The sequence below is a fragment of the Megascapheus bottae genome, chromosome 6 (assembly GCF_031878675.1).
Source record: "Megascapheus bottae isolate mThoBot1 chromosome 6, mThoBot2.hap1, whole genome shotgun sequence".
NCBI lineage: Eukaryota > Metazoa > Chordata > Mammalia > Rodentia > Geomyidae > Megascapheus > Megascapheus bottae.
In genome coordinates, this window is record NC_143514.1 from 31,247,978 (window position 1) to 31,266,105 (window position 18,128).

Here is an 18,128-nt window from a genome sequence, read left to right on the forward strand (position 1 = left end):
GTAGAGCTCTGGCCTTGAGAAAGTCCAAGGACAGTGCTTAGGCCCTGAGCTCAAGCCCAGGACTGGCAAAAAATAATAATAATAACCTGATTGTTCATATAATCTTTTTCACTAATACTGAGAATTTCTAGGGAAAGAAAATACTTAGACTCTCAGATGGACTGGTTTTATGGGTTTATGGCCTTTGCAGATGCACTAGGCCTTTATGTTCAGAAATGCCCTACTTGGTCTAATTTTCTGTTGACATGGTCTTTCTGAAATTTTTCATTTCTAAACAAGAGGCTCCCATTTTCACTGTGCCCTGGATCCAGCAAATTATCCACCCAGGGCTGGTCTTTGGGCACCTGCTTCTCTTCATAGAATAGAACCAGGTACCTGAGAAGACAGTGTGGAGGAGGCCTCATAGCCCTGGGTAAGAGTCTCTTTTCCCTCGTGGGTCATTGGTAGGCAATAGGTAGTTACTTTTGGTCTCTAAGACAAGAAGTATTATAGCCTGGAAAAGAAGTAATGGGGGTTCATTCTTGGTCAGGACTTAATTGTATGTGTATACTATGCCTCCCTTTGTTTCGTTGACTGCAAACCAAGGAGTGATGGCTCTGTTCTTTACCCCATCTGCTGTCCTGGTGGTCTGCTCTGACTTGGTGCAGGTTAGCAGAGATACCTGGAAGACCAATTAGCAATTTACCCTAATCACAAAACATAGAACTTAGTAGCAGTAGGGGGAAAAAAAACACAGAACTCATTCTTTTGACTGCTATGCATGTCCAAGTTGTGGCCAAACCCAAAAGTAAAGTCAGAAAAAAAAATGATACAGCAGCAAAGATATGTGGGCCACCAGATACTGACCTTGATGTTCATAATTACTTGGAAGACTAAGACAGAAGATTGTGAGTGTGAAGCCGGCTTAGGCTGCATAGCAAGATCCTGCCTCAAAAAGCTAAGAGTAAATGCTAGACTCTGAGCTGGTATCTTACTTCACTCATTAGAAGAGATTGAACTCTCCAAATCTTCTTTACTGCAAAATATTCCCTTGTGAAGGGAATATTTGAAATCATCATGTTAGCTTTTCCCTTACACAATCCAGCAAGAAGAAAGCGGGCAGTTTTCTCCCTTTCTAATAGAATTCCATTAGCAAATATCAGTATGAGGGAAACTGAGAAGGAAGAATATTGACCATCTACAGTGTTCCCACACTGGTACTGTAAGCGCCCTGGTAGATAAAACTCAAGAGATAGATCAGCATTATTCAGTGTAGAATGTTCAAAGCCAAAAGTACAAAAAAAATCAATGTCTATAAAATAGTAATGTATATTAAATTTATTCACTAAGTTCTAGAAGATAAAAAAAACATATGCTTGATGTTTACTGGGGACGAATTTAAGGTAAATAAAAATATGCAGAAGATTTTTCTAAGCCAGATGCCAGTAGTCCATGCCTGTAATCCCTAGCTAGTTAGGAGGCTAAGATAGGAAGGTTTCAGTTTGAAGCCAGCCCAAGCAGGAAAGTTTATGAGATTCACCTCTAATTAACCACCAAAGGGCTGGATGTGAAGCTGTGACTCGAGTAGTAGAGCACTAGCCCTGAGCAAAAATAAACTCAGGGACAGTGCCCAGACTTTGAGTTCGAACCCTAGGACCAGCACAAAAAATGCATTTTTTTTCCTAACTGGAGTACACTATAGACATTGTTAATTTAGAGATAAAGTTTAACTTCTGTAAAGTGTATTAATAGAAATGTTTTCAGGAATGCTAACCAGTCTGTTTCTAAGACCTAGCAGCCACTGTAATTATTTTTCCACCAGTGTCAAAGGCAGCAAGCTAGAATAAGGCTCCTAGGTAGACCACAGATGCTCTGAGATCTTCGGGGAAAAAGAAATTACCACAATCATACAATTCTGTGTGCTGATTTGGAGAGACTTGGGATTTTAGGTAACATCTTAGTTTCTTACACAAAATCACTTTAAAATTTTCCTGAATTCAGGTGTGATTTTATTGCCATTAAAACATAAGAAGGGGTATCAATGTGTGAAAAGTAATGCACCCAGTATCTGGCGAATGTAACTGTAACCCCTCTATACATTACCTCAATAATAAAAAATAAAATGAAAGAAAATGTTTTACATTTTTATGAACCTTGAGAGTGGGTCACTGCTGGTTCACACTTATAATCCTTGCTACTCAAGAGGCTGAGGTCTCTGAGAATCACAGTTCAAAGTTAGCCCAGATAGGAAAGGCTGTGAGATTTTTATCTCCAATTAACCATTAGAAAACTGGAAGGGGCACTGTGGCTCAAATGGTAGAGTGCTAGCCTTGAGCAAAAAAGCTCAGAGAGGGCCGGGAGTTTGGCCTAGTGGTAGAGTGCTTGCCTAGCATACATGAAGATCCGGGTTCCATTCCTCCATACCACATACATAGCAAAAAGCCAGAAATAAAAAAATAAAAATAAAGCTCAGAGACAGTACCCAGGCCCTGAGTTCATGATGGATAAAAGGAAAAGAAAGAAACAAGAATTGTCACAGTGCAAAAGTCAAGAGCCAGTATTTGTAGAGCATGAGCCCATTCTGATAGGTATGGAGAGGAACAGAAATAAATGAGTCTAAGCCAGGGGTTGTGGCATATGTTATAATCCCAGCATTTGGGAGGCTGGGAGGGAGGGGATTAGGAGAGAGAATTCAGAGCATCATAGGCTGCAGAGTAGAACTCTGCTTCCAAAGGTGGGGGTGGGGAAGGGGTAGAAAGAGAACCTATCCCAAAACTCTTATCTGTGTTGAAACTTTGCAATTTATGTATTTCATGAATAATATTAATTTATAGAAGTACTTTTCATAATTCTCTTTATAGCAACTAGAATATTCGTTAGACATAGCTTTTATTTTCAAATATAGTCATTGAAATGAAACATGTGGTCTAGAAAAAAGTCTAAAATGTAGACATTGAAATGAAACTTTAAATATAGATTTCCAATTACTAATGTCCCCAGGGAACACCTAAACTTACTGAGACATAAAAGTGGCATTTGAAGGGGTTTTTTTCAGAGTTTAGATACTTTCTGATGAAAGCTTTGTGTATAAATTACTTTTCTCATTTATGAAACAGACAAATGAAAAAGGAAAAAATGCTCAAGCTGAGGAAAATAAGTTGAAAAAGAACAACTTAAATTACAAACAGCAGCTAATACATAATGCCTGGGCAGAAAGGGTAGGGGTAGGGAGCAGTAACTCAAACCTAGTCCTACATATCCAGAGCTGACATTAGAGCTAGTGTGTCAGGGTTGGGCTTCCCTGAGCCTAAGAATTACATCCTTACGATGCTAGAATTCAGTCTAATGCAAACCTAAAAAGAAATGCTCAAAAAAAGATGTTTGAAGCTAAAAGAATATATATTTGTAGAGAAATAATTTAATAGAGGGAACAAAAGAAAAAATGACATGTAATATAGAGATACGTAATGTGGTTGGTTTATTATGTCCAGAGGCCAAGTCTCCAAGATCTTCTCTCTGCTAACATGATTCCCCAGGCCTGCTTTGCTTCATTCAAGGAATACTTTCATTTTTCTATGGCAATAGAATATCCAAAACTTGGATATTTAACAAATATAATCCACCCAGCTTTTTCATTTTTCCCAGAGAACTAGTAAGCAACTTTTTTAAAGTTAACTAGGAAGAAATAATGTTCATTTCAAATTATCCTTTTCTAGTATTTTTCTCTATTGTTGGGGACCGACTGTGGGGTCAATGACCTTGGACCTGACCTTGGACCTACACAACTGTATACACAAGGAAGTAACTCTTATCAGGATAACTTTAAGCAATGTCAATCAGTTCTTATCAGGATAACTTTAAGCAATGTCAATCAGTTCTTATCAGGATGACTTTAAGCAATGTTAATCCTTTCTCATTTATCCTATATGTGACTTGTTTACTATTTTGTATGAATGTAGTCTCTGGCAGTTCCCTAGTTTTAAGAAAAGTATTTAAGGTCGGAACTAAAAATAAACAGGGGAGTCTTAGGCGGCAGTCTGGAGCTCACGGTCTTCTTGGACTGCTGACTTGGGCTGTAGTCCTCCCGAACTCCATCTGTTTGTCTCTCTTCTATTTTTTCCTAGTCCTTGCCCCTATTTCAGGAATCCCAATCCGCGAACCCTGGTTTGCTGCCGGCTGGCCCCGGCACTCTATCACCTTCAAACATCTGGACTTTGTTTCCCAGTTTTGAAAAGCATTGGAATTTATGTCTGATTAGAAACACAAGACCAGCTTTGATTTATGTGTAGCATTATGAGAATTCTGATACAGTCAGAAGTCAGGCACTCCCACACAGCCACAAAATAACTTCACACATATAGAAATCTAGGAACCATTTGTCCTTACACGGCATATTTCCTGAAAGAAACTCAAACATATCCACCATTAAACCATGTGACTCAGCGATTAAATGAAGACTTCTCAAAATGTTTAGAGCAAGACTGAACCTCTGGCCCTGGACTGCAGAATCTAAACCTCTACAGCTACAAGAGATGCTCTGAGATACTTCAAAAGCCTATGTTCTGTCAGAAAGAATTAGCACGATCCATTTATGGACACAGAATTACATTAGGAAGCAGAGATACAAAGGAGACTTTATTAAAACTCAGGTGTGCTCAGAGAAAAATACTAACCCTGGGATTTGATTTCACCTAGTCATTTTTCTGAACATTCTTCCTGATGAAATGTTCAAATCGTAGCATCTTAGGACTGCATGAGATGTTATAGCGTATCTAGATTCTACAGCAAAGCACACCAGGAGGTGTATGACTAACCATCTTTTGTCAATTCAGTCTGCGAATTGCAAACTAAAATGTATTTCAGAATGAGTGAAGAAAGCTTGAATTTTCTATTTCTTTTTTTTTTTCTTTTTGTGGATCATGGGGCTTGAACTCTGGGCCTGGACCCTGTCCCTGAGCTCTTCAGCTCAAGGCTACCATTCTACCCCTAGAGTCACAGCACCACTTCCAGTTTTCTAGTAGTGAATTGGAGATAAGAGTCTCACGTTCTTCAGTGCCTGGGCTGGCTTTGAACCACAATCCTCAGATCTTAGCCTCCTGGAATTTCCCTTTCTCTTAAAAGCAACTTTACATACATAAAAAAATGGTTTGCCAAAAAGTAACAAAGTACATAATGACAGAAAGTGAGTTATTTGGATTGAGAGGGGGTGGGGGAGGGCAAGTGGGAGAAAAACATGAGAAGGGGTATCAAAGAAGTCATGTACCCACTACCTGATGAATGTAACTGTAACCCCTCTATACATCATCCCAACAATAAAATTAAAATTAAATTATATATATATGTATATACATACATATATATATATTAAGAGAGACTTATTTGGGAAAGGCTGATAGTCGTTTTAGAACAAATATATTTAAACATTTACTTTGCAATTTATACTCAACAAGTCAGAGGAAAAGGTAAGATGTTTAAAAGGTAAAAGGCCAAAACATCACGTCTCTGTTTCAAACTTGTGCCCTGGAGCGACACTGATTCCACCGCTGTGAATCACAGCCTTGCTTCTTCCAGCGCCACTAGTCAGGTCTTGTGCTAACACTGTTCAGCAGCTCACAGCAGCAGAGTTTCAAGGTGTTAGATGTCTGCGGTCCAGGGCCTTGTTTAAATGGTGAGGTTTCTCCAACTTGCTACTATTAGTCAGTCACTTGGCTCATTTAGCTAAGGCTTTCAGAAACACAGTTCGGTAATGGCCCCTGTGAGATTGTGGAGTGACGATGCATTGTCCATCTGGAAGAACGAGCTTTATGAATGATGTCCTCTGTGAATTCATAACTTCATCTCAGAGATAAAACAACGCCTAAAGCAAAATACAACTGGCAGTATTGCAACCTTCATTTTGGGAGAATTCCAAATTTCCTGTATTTAAATGTAGTGTTAAAGGTCGAATATACAAGTTGGGTTAAATAAATTGTAATGCGTCATACCATGGACAACTATGCCTCCATTTTTAAAAAATAGAAAAATATGAAATTAGAAATGTCTGTACTATGTGGTCAGGCTGAAAAACCAGCTACAAATCACAGTTCAGGAAAAATATAAATAAAATAATAATGGTTGCCTGAAGTGGTGGCTCATGCCTGTAATTCTAGCTACTCAGAAGGCCGAGATCTGAGGATCATAGTTCAAAGCTTGGGCACTAAAGATCGAGAGACTCTTATCTCCAATTAATCACTAGAAAACAGGAAATGAGGCTGTGGCTCCAGACGTAGGGCAGTAGCCTTGACCTAAAGAGCCCAGGGACAACACCCAGGCCCAGATGTCAAGCTCCATGACCCACAAAATAATAATAATAAAAATCATCATCATCATTGCTATATCTAGTTGGATAATTACATTATATGTGATTGTATTTGTTTATTGAACTTTTCAACTAAAAATACTATTTTACTAAATAGATTTGAAATAATTATAGGAAGAAAATTAATTCCATTATTATCCATTCAGCAAAAGATAGCTTGAAATCTAGCCTTGGTAGTACACACCTGCAATCTCAGCACTTTAGGAAAAGGAGGATTGTAAGATGGAGGTCAGTCTTAGCTTTTGAGCAAGAAGAAAAGAAAGAAGGAAGGAAGAGAGAGAAAGATAAAGGACAGGAGAAAAATAAAAGAAGGAAGATGAAAAGAAAGAAAGAAAGAAAGAAAGAAAGAAAGAAAGAAAGAAAGAAAGAAAGAAAGGAAGGAAAAAAGGAAGGAAGGAAGGAAAAAAGGAAGGAAAGAAGGAAGGGAAGGGCAGTTCAGGGGTTTGACCTAGTGGTAGAGTGCTTGCCTAGCATGCATGAAGACCTGGGTTCAATTCCTTGGTTCCACATACATACAAAAAAAGCCAGAAGTGATACTGTGGCTCAAGTGATAGAGCTCTAATCTTGAGAAAACCCAAGGACAGTGCTCAGGCCATGAGCCCAAGCCCAGGACAGGTGAGAAAGAAAGAAAGAGAGAGAAAGGGAGAGAGAGAGAGAGAGAGAGAGAGAGAGAGAGAGAGAGAGAGAGAGAGAAAGCGAGCATGTGAGTGACAGAGAGAGAGAGAAAGCGAGCATGTGCGTGAGAGAGAGAGAGAGAGAAAGAAAGAAAGAAAGAAAGAAAGAAAGAAAGAAAGAAAGAAAGAAAGAAAGAAAGGAGAGGAGGGAGGGAAGAGAGAGAAAGAGAGAAAGAAAGAAAAGAAAGAAAGAAAGAAAGAAAGAAAGAAAGAAAGAAAGAAAGAAAGAAAGAAAGAAAGAAAGGCTGGGAGGGAAGGAGGGAAAGGAAATAAAAGGCAAAGAAATGAAAGGAAAAGAGAGAGGGAGAAGAGGAGGAAGGAAGGGAAGAAAAAGGAAAGAAGGAAAGGAAGTTGAGAAAAAGAATGCGGGAAGAAGAAAGGGAGAGAGGGAGGGAGGGGAAAAATTGAAAAAGTAAAATCTGAAATATTTTCTGTAATTTTAATATAAACTGCTTTTGCCGTCTTTAAATTTGTTCTTATATCTTCTTTCCAGTCAAATCTGTATTGTAACTCAAACTCAGCAGCTTAGAATAACACACGTGTATTATCTTAGCATTATTGAAGTCTCGGCCCATCTTCCATTTGTCTTGTTTCATGATCCATTCTTTCTTCCACACGCAGACCCATGGTCTATCTCGTGTGAAGGTGTGGCTGGGGAAGGACCCACCACTCAGGTTCACATAAACCGGGCACAACAGGCTGTTGCACTAAGAACCTCGGGTCCTTGCTGGCTGGAAGGAAGGATATGTTGGCCTCATTTCCATGACTTTGACTGCATAACATCTTACTTCATCAGTGCAAATAAGCTGGAAAAATCAAGAGATCTGCTAGCAACCCAGAGATTACAATAATTTGTAACTTAATCCTAGAATAGTCCATCACCTATGACATGTTCTATTGGCTAAAACTATGTCATTCAGTCCAGTTCACACTCAAACACAGAAGAGTGCACAGGGACATGGATACAAAGATAAGTATCATCAGGAACAATTTTCCAAGTCTATGTTAGTGTACATTCTTTTTCAATTAGCCTTAGACAGTTTCTCCTCTATACCCTAGAATCTATTCTCTTCTTTTAGAGCAAAGTATATAAATTCAAAGTGTATAAATTTAAGCAAACAAACATTTTAAAGTCTTCTGTGTTATACTTTACATCTTGGATAACATAAATAATACATTCTATAACATTTGCTTGCAAACAATGTAACTCTCACTGCAGGCTGTTTGGCAGTATGTCACAGTAATGGTATTTTTACTGGCATTGCTGCTGTATCTTAGAGTCAAAAGATTTACAGCAGTATAAATTTCTCAATATATGAGATTTGAAAGACCACATTATCTGCATTTTCAAAACAAAAGTGAAAATATCTATTGTAACAGTGCTAACTAGTACCTCCACAACCAAATTTTCAGAATGATACTAATGAAAAGTCACTGGCTAAACTAATTAAATGAGAATAAGCATTCAGTTCATAGAATATCATGTTGTAGTATAGCTTGTACAATCCAATTTAGAAAACAAATATGAAATTAATTGGAAAATACTTTAGCATGGAAAAGAGGGAGACAAAAGTAAGTCATTTGCTCATCTAGATCAGTTAACAGCATATTAATTCCTTATTCCACTTTATCTATATCCATCACACGAGGATACCCGGTAATGATGAAGATCCCTAAGATTCCCTGAAGGTCTTGCAGGTAACCCACGATTTGTATAAGAAGAGGGCTTTTTCTTGGTTACTTAGTAAATTACAACTCTTCAATCATCCAAGAAGGCGAGTGAAATAGAACTGCAATTAAAACATAATGATGGTTGACCACTCAGATGCAAACCAAAGCAGCCCTGATAAATGCATCCTTGCCAGAGAAAGGAATATACCAGCAAATTTCTCATACCACACATGTCAACAATTAATTTGAGTTAAATAAGGTCAGTTAAGGTGATGGTGGGGATCAGGAGGGTTGAGGAAGATCACAAAAGGGGGTCATTGATCACGAGGCATTCTACTCATATTTTACTTGAATATTTCATAAGCTGACATATTCAAGTGAAACCCTTTTATACAACTACATAAAGACCATTTTTAAGACTTAACATAATACAATGAAATAAGAAAGCAAGTATCTTTGAAGTTCTTATTGCAGGCTTCCAGAAATAAATCGTCTGACATAGATGGCTTTATCTGCAGACAATAATGTCTACCTGGTGGCATTGTCTTATCTCACATCCAGTAGTTATTCTCTCCAGCATTCACCTAGGCCTCCGAAAAGAGGCTAGCTATTTCTTGGTGGTGAAAGTACTGACTGTACGTAAAAATAGGAGTCAGGAGATTGAGAATAAAAGAAAAATAATCTATATAAATATGTTCTGGCTACCTAATAAATATCAGGCCAAAAAAATGTTGGTTAGATGGATGGATGGAGTTTTATCACTGGAAAGTTGGAATTGACTGAACTTTCTATCACAGTGACAAAACACCTGAAATAACAATTTAAAAGAACGAAAGATTTATTTTGGTTCAGTGTCAGTGGTTTAACCTATTGTTTCTGAGCAGCATACAGCAAAATGTAATAGACCAAAAGTTAGTTTATGGACTAAAAGGAAACCATTCTATATTATAATTGCAGGAAACCATTACAATTTCCATGCTGCTTGTTTCCAACAAATGTTAATTCAATATAGCTCAAGAAGCATCAAGGGATAATAGAACTAATACACAATTACTCAAGGGGAAAATGATAAATACACAATGTTATAGCTCAAAAGTGTTGGTAAAGTGCCTACATGTGAAAAATAAAGGCCTCATATCTAAAATATATCAACAGCTCAAAAAATTGAATCACTCCAAAACTAATCTCCAAAGTAACAACCATCCCATTAAAAAATGGGCCAAAGACTTAAAGAGATTCTTCTCTGAAGAAGAAACAAAAATGGCCTATAGACACATGAAGAAATGCTCAACATCTCTGGTCATAAAAGAAATGCAAATCAAAACAATGCTAAGATTCCACCTCACTCCAGTTAGAATGGCCAGGATCAGGAAAACTAATAACAACAGATGCTGGAGGGGATGTGGCCAGGAGGGATCACTACTACACCGTTGGTGGGAGTGCAAACTCCTTCAACCACTATGGAAAGCAGTATGGCAGTGCCTCAAAAGGCTAAACATAGAGCTCCCCTATGACCTAGCAATTCCACTACTTGGCATTTACCCAACCGTCCAGAAACTAGGGCATACTAAATCCACTAGCACAACAATGTTCATTGCAGCATTATTCACCATAGCAAAGATATGGAACCAACCTAGATGTCCCTCAGTTGATGAATGGATCAACAAGATGTGATATTTGTACACAGTGGAATTCTATGCTGCTGTCAGAAAAAATGACATCGACCCATTTGTTAGGAAATGGAAAGACTTAGAAAAAATCATATTAAGTGAAGTAAGCCAGACTCAAAGGAACTTAGGTTCAATGGTTTCCCTCATTTGTCATAATCAGTAGAAACCTTGGGCTCTACTAGCAGAGATTTGCAATAGAGCCAATCCTTGATACAAAAGGCCATATAGTATGAAGCTAATTGAAAGGACCTCCAGGATATTGAAACAAAAGCCATATAATGAATGATTGTTGTCCTTAATGAGCTATGTTATCTCTCATCTCTTTTGCTGTCCCTTGGTTATCTCATATTGTTACAGTATCTCACTTTGTTATCTGATATATTGGATATATTTGTATTTGGTTACTTGAAATTGGATAGGGAAGGGGGGAAAACCAAGATGGGGGGTGGGGGGAGGGTAATGGGTACCAAGACATGTGAAAGGGTATCAATGTATGTGAATTAATGTGCCTTCTATCTGGCAAATATCATGTAACCCTTCTATTAATTACAATAAAAAAATATTTAAAAAAAAAGAAAAGGAAGTTATTTTCAACAGAGAACTGTTGGCACAGTATTATGCAAATCAGTGTTGTCAGAATTCCATCTTAACGAATGTAAATCTTTTCATAAGGTAAATTATATTCATAATTCTAATTATTAAATTCAAAGATGCCTGTTTTATTTACTGAAGGAAAAATTAATTCACTATTACATGTTTAAATGTTATCCAAAAGTTTTAAAGTGATGACTTAAGTTTTAAAGTTTTTAATGTATCTATTTAATTTCATGCTTGGTCTGAAGTCATCTCTAACTTTCACAGAATATTAACCATAATTACCTCTGTAGCACTTCAGTGCTCAGTCATTTCTTTGCCTCTGAGATCTCCAAGAATTTTGGTTGGCTTGGTAGGATCAGGCATTTGCCCTTAATACCCTCTGTGATCACATAATACAATCTCAAAGGTTCAGAAAAGAAGGTGAATGTTTAAGACAGTCTTACCTGCCAAGAGATTCTCCCCAGTGGGATCACAGATAAATTTAAAAAACAGACTGGACCAATCCGAATGAATATAAAAATGCAATACCTACTTCAGATTCACAAAGGAGAGGCAAATGGAAGGTAGAAGCCAGGATAGATACTACCATCTATTGGTTAGCTAAGGTAAAACAAAAAGAAATAGCCTGGTGGATTCATTGGCCTATATACTTCATTGGCTGATTTAGGGTTATAAGACAGTGGAAATTTCTTTCATTCCATGAAACAAGCATTAAGTTACCTGGAAGAATAGTCTGAAATATAGTTCATTTACTTTTTTTTTAGTTAGTCCCAAGTGATTAGTGATGCTTATTAAGATACATGAAAAAGAGAGACATTGTCCATAGAAATTTTAATTCGTGGCCGGGAGTTTGGCATAGTGATAGAGTGCTTGCCTAGCATGCATGAAGACCCGGGTTCGATTCCTCGGTACCACATACATAGAAAAAAGCCAGAAGTGGTGCTGAGGCTCAAGTGGTAGAGCTCTAGCCTTGAGAAAGTCCAAGAACAGTGCTCAGGCCCTGAGCTCAAGCCCAGGACTGGCAAAAAAAAGAAAGAAAGAAAGAAATTTTCAATAATTCTAAATCACTGCCAATCTAGCTTCCTAGTTCAGAATTTAAGTTGGAGTGCAATAAACGTATCCCCATTAGACATGAATATTTGATCCACTGGAAAAGAATACGATTGATTACTTTTTTAAATCAACACAGTTCCAGTCTTATTTTGGGTTTAATATTGACAGAAGCCTTTCAAATATTCCTTGTTCATTTATTCACAAGTTATTTTGCTAAAATTGACCAATTTGTGTGTAGGTAAAAATTGAATAGGGAATATATTCTGGGAATTCATAACAATCACTATATACTTACCTTTTCAGCATACAAATTAGAATTTGAGCCCAGAAAGGGGCATTCCTAAGCAATAATTTGCCAATTAATTCTTTAGAACTTAAGTATTTCAGTTTTAAACACAGTTAATGGTAGGATTTCATGGTCTATTAAACCTCCAATACCAACCCCATATCAAACAGTAAATAACAGAAAAGGCACTTGGTGATAACCTACTACATTTTAATTTTTTTGCTCTTTCATTACTAACAAACACAGCAATTATTCTTGAAGGGTGTTTTTTTAAGCAGAAGTTAAAACAGTAATAAGCCCAACAAGCAAAATACCCAACATCCAAGTCAAATCAATTAAACCATGAAATGGTTTTAGCCAGAAGCAGCTTTGAAAGATTTCTAAGGCCAGGCTCATCTCAAAGAAATAACCAGGACCTTTTCTTTTCTTAATTTTAAGTCATTCTAACAAGAATTTATAACATCAGTAACTACACTGTTAAGTAAAACTTCCAGAGTGTAATTACTGCTAATGTGAATTCTTCAGCCTAAATAATTACTAAAATCCTTTGGCATATAGTTTCTATCCTAAAACTGTTCAGAGAGTCATTGAAATTTATTTCTTGGTGTGACCTCAGGGGAGCCATTCTTTGTGTAGGCAAGGAAAATGGTGATTGAATCCATAATCTTGTTTTCCTGCATTTTACAGTCTCCACTGTTTCCTCCAGTGACTAGCATATTTTTTATTTTACCTTGTTCTGGTAACATATTAACGGAATTAACTTTGCAGGGAGCTCAGGACTTAAACTCAAAACTGGGTTCAAATCCTTTTGTTGTCACTAACTAAATATGTGCCTAAAGCAAGTGATTTAATTTCCCAAAACCTGTGTTTTGTTTGTTTGTTTTCCTTTGCGTTTAAAATAGAGCATAATCATTACCTAACCTCTGGGGATCCATTTCCTGTAACTGGACATATAACTAACAGCAAATATTTGACATTCTTCATCGATATATAATTTTTTTTAATTTTAGTGCTTACTATAGAGCAAGCTGCACACTAAGTGCTGGAGATATGATGAGATGGAACCAAATTGTAACTCCTTGTACAACTACTTAATAGCAAATTTTGTACAACCCCATCTCCCCAAAGTGGAAAGTAGGACAAATTAAACGTGCATCAACAAAATAATTATAAATAGTGGTAAGTTAGAATGGGAACAAGGTCTGAGATAAAGTCCATGGAGAAACAAGGAGAGAAGGAACGTCAGGTAAGGCTTCTTTAAACAAATGACTTGTCAACTGATAAGTGAAGGCTGACATAGATCTGGCCATGTAACTAAGAGAGAGTGTGTGTTCAAGGCAGAGAAAATGACAAAGAAAAGCTCTGGTAGACTTTGGATGCACAAAGAAAGGTGGCATGGTGGGTTGTGGGTGCACAGATCCACTGCCTGTAATTAAAGAAATTCAAAACACCCCAACTCTAAATAAGAAGACGCTTCAGAAATATACCAGATCAAACACAGTTTGCATGTATACGAATGAGCAATTTCGATCCGGACTTGAAATGACTAAGTTTCAAATAAAAATGAAAGGTTTGGGCTGGGAGTGTAGCTTAGTGGTAGAGCGCTTGGCTAGAGACCCCTCTCTAGATTTCCCCCTAAAATATGGAGACCTCCTTTGAGACCCCTCTTCCATCCCCTATAGGTGTTTCCCATCCTCATGACAAATGTATGTGATTTGCCAAACATGAAACTGGGGGCTGTAAATTCCTGATAGTAGAACAAAGGCAAGAAACCAGGTGGACGCTGTAAACTCCTGATAGCAGAGCAATTTTATTGGCCACCTGCATGTGGTCAGCTTGTGCCTTTTGGTCAATTTACTATAAAAACTCCGCTAACTGGGGGATGGGAGTTTGGCCTAGTGGCAGAGTGCTTGCCTAGTACGCAAGAAGACTCAGGTTCAATTCCTCGGTACTATATACATAGAAAAAAGCTGGAAGGGCCTGGAGTTTGGCCTAGTGGTAAGAGTGATTGCCTAGCATTCATGAAGACCCAGGTTCGATTCCTTAGTGCCACATACATTAAAAAAAAAAAAAGGCTGGAAATGGTTTTATGGCTCCAGTGGTAGAGTGCTAGCCTTGAGAAAGCCCAAGGACAGTGCTCAGGCCCTGAGTTCAAGGCCCAGGATTGGCAAAAAAAAAAAAAAAAGAAATTAAAAAAAAAAGCTGGAAGTGGTGCTGTGGCTCAAGTGGTAGAGTCCTAGCCTTGAGAAAAGTCCACGGACAGTGCTCAGGTCCTAAGTTCAAGCCCCATGACTAGCAAAAAACAAAAAACAAAAAGACTCTGCTAATTGAAGTGTTGGGGCTCTCAATTCTGACCTGCTGTATCAGTGACAGTTGTGAGCCTAGGCTCCAGCTTGCAATAAAATACTCTCATGCACTTACATCAGATTCAGCTCCTCGGTGGTCTTTGGGGACCCCAAATCTGGGCACTTCACATGAAGCCCTGGGTTTGATTCCTCAGTAGCACATACACAGAGAAGGCCAGAAGTGGTGCTGTGGCTCAAGTGTTAACTTTGAGCAAAAGACACTCACAAACAGTGCCCAGACCCTAAGTTCAAGCCCCAGGACTAGCAAAGAAAAAAGAAAAGAAAAAGAAAGAGAAAATATTCTAGATTGGAAATGCATTTCCTGTATCTGAGCATTTACTATGCATAGTAACACATGGCTTAGCAACACAGCGTCTGGTGAAGAATCTCACTTGTCCTCAGTACTGTGTGGCGGCCTGGGAGCTGCCTTACTGCTACTGACCTGCAGCAGCAGGACAGAGAACCCTACCCACACATTGCTACAGAAAGAATGACCCAATTCAAGATGCAGAGTCAAAAACACCATCACATCACACCACAGAAACACAGACATGCTCTTATGGTTTGTTTCTCTGAGAACCTGGAGAGATACAGTAATCAAGATCGCCTCCTTGTGGGTCCTCACTGTCCCTGCACCATGCTGAAAGATCTAGAATCCTGAAGATCTTGTTCCTATCACATTGAATGCTCCATTTTGCCCAGATGTACCTGTAGAAAAATACTTTAAGCACCTAAAGTCACCACTCTCTCTTCTTTTCCTAAACTATCTCTCTCCCCTTATATCTCTCTCTTTCTCCACCCCCCATAGTCTGGTCTATTGTCGATACCTGATCTACACCTGAGAACATTCTTCCTTTGGCTTTCTCTTTCCAGCTCTGCCCCAATGAGCTCTGTGCACTCCCAGTTTAGGATTTCAGATGGCTATGGAAGCTCGAAGCATTTCCCATCTAAGACAACTTGAACATAACCTATTAACAAAATGGTCCATGTCCCTGCGTCAACAAATGATCAAGCCCGAGTGATAAGATTCGCCTCCCTTTTGCTTTCTCTATACAGATTGAGATGGTATGTGTTAAAACTTTAAACAAGCTAAAGCATTTTGTTCAATTCTGCCTTCCTATTTTCCCTGGGGGGTGGCGGGGGTGAAAGGTATAATCTATTTCTGAAAGAATCTTCTCTAAAGTTGAGTAGGCTGGAAAAGATGGTTCAATTCTTCCTCCTCAAAAAAAAAAAAGTTCTCCAACTTAGTTATTTTCCAAGTAAATATCTCTCCAAAAGAAAATACTACAAAGAATATAAAAATCCATCTTGAAGGACTATAAAGGGTAACATTTGTCAGGAGTGGTGGCTCATGTCTGTAATCCTAGCTACTCAGGAGGTTGAAATCTGAGGATCACTGTTCAAAGCCAGCCCAGCACTAAAGAATGTGAGACTCTTATCTCCAATTAACCACTAGAAAACAGGAAATGAGGCTGAGGCTCAAGGGATAGGATGGTAGCCTTGAGCTGAACAGCTAAGGGACAACTCCCAGGTCCAGGGGTAAGGCAGTAGCCTTGAGCTGAGGAGCTCAGAGACAGTACCCAGGCCCAGAGTTCAAGCCCCATGACCCACAAAAAAAAAAGGTAACATTAAAGAAGCTATGGGTGAAAAACAATTGGTTCTTCCATATGCCTCTTATTACTCTTCTTCTGAATGTTCTAAATGCATATAAACACACACACACTCACACACACACACACACACACACACATCATGCACAATAGATTTCAATGGAGTTTCAAATCACAAAGAAAGAAAAACAAAAATCAATCATCCTAAGTCATAGAAAACAGCAGACAAAAAGAATCTTCTTCTTCCTTTACTTACTGGATTTAAAACAACAATAACAACAGCATTTTCAGGCCCATCATAGGCATCATTCACATTGCATTTTCTCAAACATATCTTAAAAAATATACTCCCATCCTAATTTTCATCACATTAATACTTTGGGGGGAGAAAGACAGAAGCTACTGCCATCAACTAACTAGTGTGGAAAAGCATGAATGTTAATGGGGAGCAAGCCAATCTTGTGGAAATGCATCTTAAAACCTTTAAAACCCTTCAAATTAGAAGCCGGGTGTGATGGCTCACACCTGTAATCCTAGCTACTCAGGAAGCTGAGATTTGAGGATCAAAGGCACAAAAGCACTTGAGAGACTCTTATCTCCAATTAACCTCTAGAAAACGTGGAAGTGGGGCTTGGCCCAAGGGTAGGGTGGTAGCCTTGAGCTGAAGAGCTTAGGGACAGTGCCCAGGCCCAGAGTTTAAGCCCTATGAATCACAAAAAAAAAAAAAAAAAAAAAAAAAAAACTTCAAATTAGTAGAAAAGCTGATTCTATTTTAGGGAATTTATCTTCACAATAGTACGTCAACAACTGCAGTTAAAAAACACCCAGAAATCAAAATTATATTTCTAAGATTATCTCCCATGCATATAAAACTACACCAAAGTTCATAGAGATGTTTAAAAGAGTGGTTGTAGAGGTTTCTTTTTGAAGAAGAATGGTTTATTTCTTCATAGACGGTCATCCCTTTTTGGCATCACCAATGGCTTCCCAAACATCAAAGACAAATTCATCAGGGAATGCAAAGTCTCCAAGAGTCTCATCAACTGCCACTGCGAATTCATCTGGATTACTTTTGTCCTTTCCAGCTTCAAACATTGTAGTAGCTGTCAAGGATAATTGTTGAAAAACAAAAGATAATTATTGAAACATAGCAATAAATGTGATAGTAGTATCAGAGGATGAAGAAAATGGCATCAAGAAATTAATTTCCAAATCTAACAGGTAAGTGTATATTTCTAGTGCAAAATAAACCCACTAAGGTATCAACCTTTCAATCATCACTTACCAACCATCTGCCCACAGCATCCGATTTGTAGCTTTTCTACTGCCCTTCCCCAATCTTAGAGCACATCAGTTGAGACTCTCCAGCATCCTAACTTCCCCTGGAAACAAGAACACGCTGCTTCTTCCTAATAATCTCTCTTTCTCTTTCTCTCTCTCCTTTCTCTCACCATCCCAGCAATCCCCTACTCTCAGTAACAATGGGATCTAGTCTTCCCTTCCCCCAAAGGAAATCAGAAAAAGGATTACAGCTTGCAGTGCATAGAATGCAGCTCCATGGGTTGGTAGAAAGATGTCTCTCCACCCAGGGATTCAAGGTGTCTCTCGTGAGCCCCTCTCCAGTTTGGCATAGTGAGTGAAGATGGTGCTGCTAATCTGTCTTTCTAGTAAATTTCCTGAGCCTTATACTTGCCATCAGGAGACCAGAATCTTTAGGAGTATGTATCTCTTTGCACTTGCCTCAGAACTACATGCCTATGGAGACCTCCTATGCTGTTCTTTTGGGTTGGATTTTGTTTGTTTGTTTTTCTCACTTCTCTATAAGCACTAATAATCTGAAAGTGAGTACAATTATAATTTAGAACCTAGGTGAAGAACCTTCCAG

The 18,128-nt window shown here is 38.3% G+C and overlaps 1 protein-coding gene across 1 annotated transcript in view; it reads right to left on the reverse strand.

Moving 5' to 3' along the window:
- Positions 1–16,480: 16,480 nt before the first annotated feature.
- The window catches only part of Gipc2 (GIPC PDZ domain containing family member 2), a 72,172-nt gene continuing 70,524 nt past the window's right edge, over positions 16,481–18,128 (reverse strand). The window contains exon 6 of the mRNA XM_090333711.1: positions 16,481–17,346. Coding sequence (XP_090189837.1) covers positions 17,201–17,346 — 146 coding nt within the window. The 3' untranslated portion in view covers positions 16,481–17,200. The remainder of the gene's footprint in view (positions 17,347–18,128) is intronic.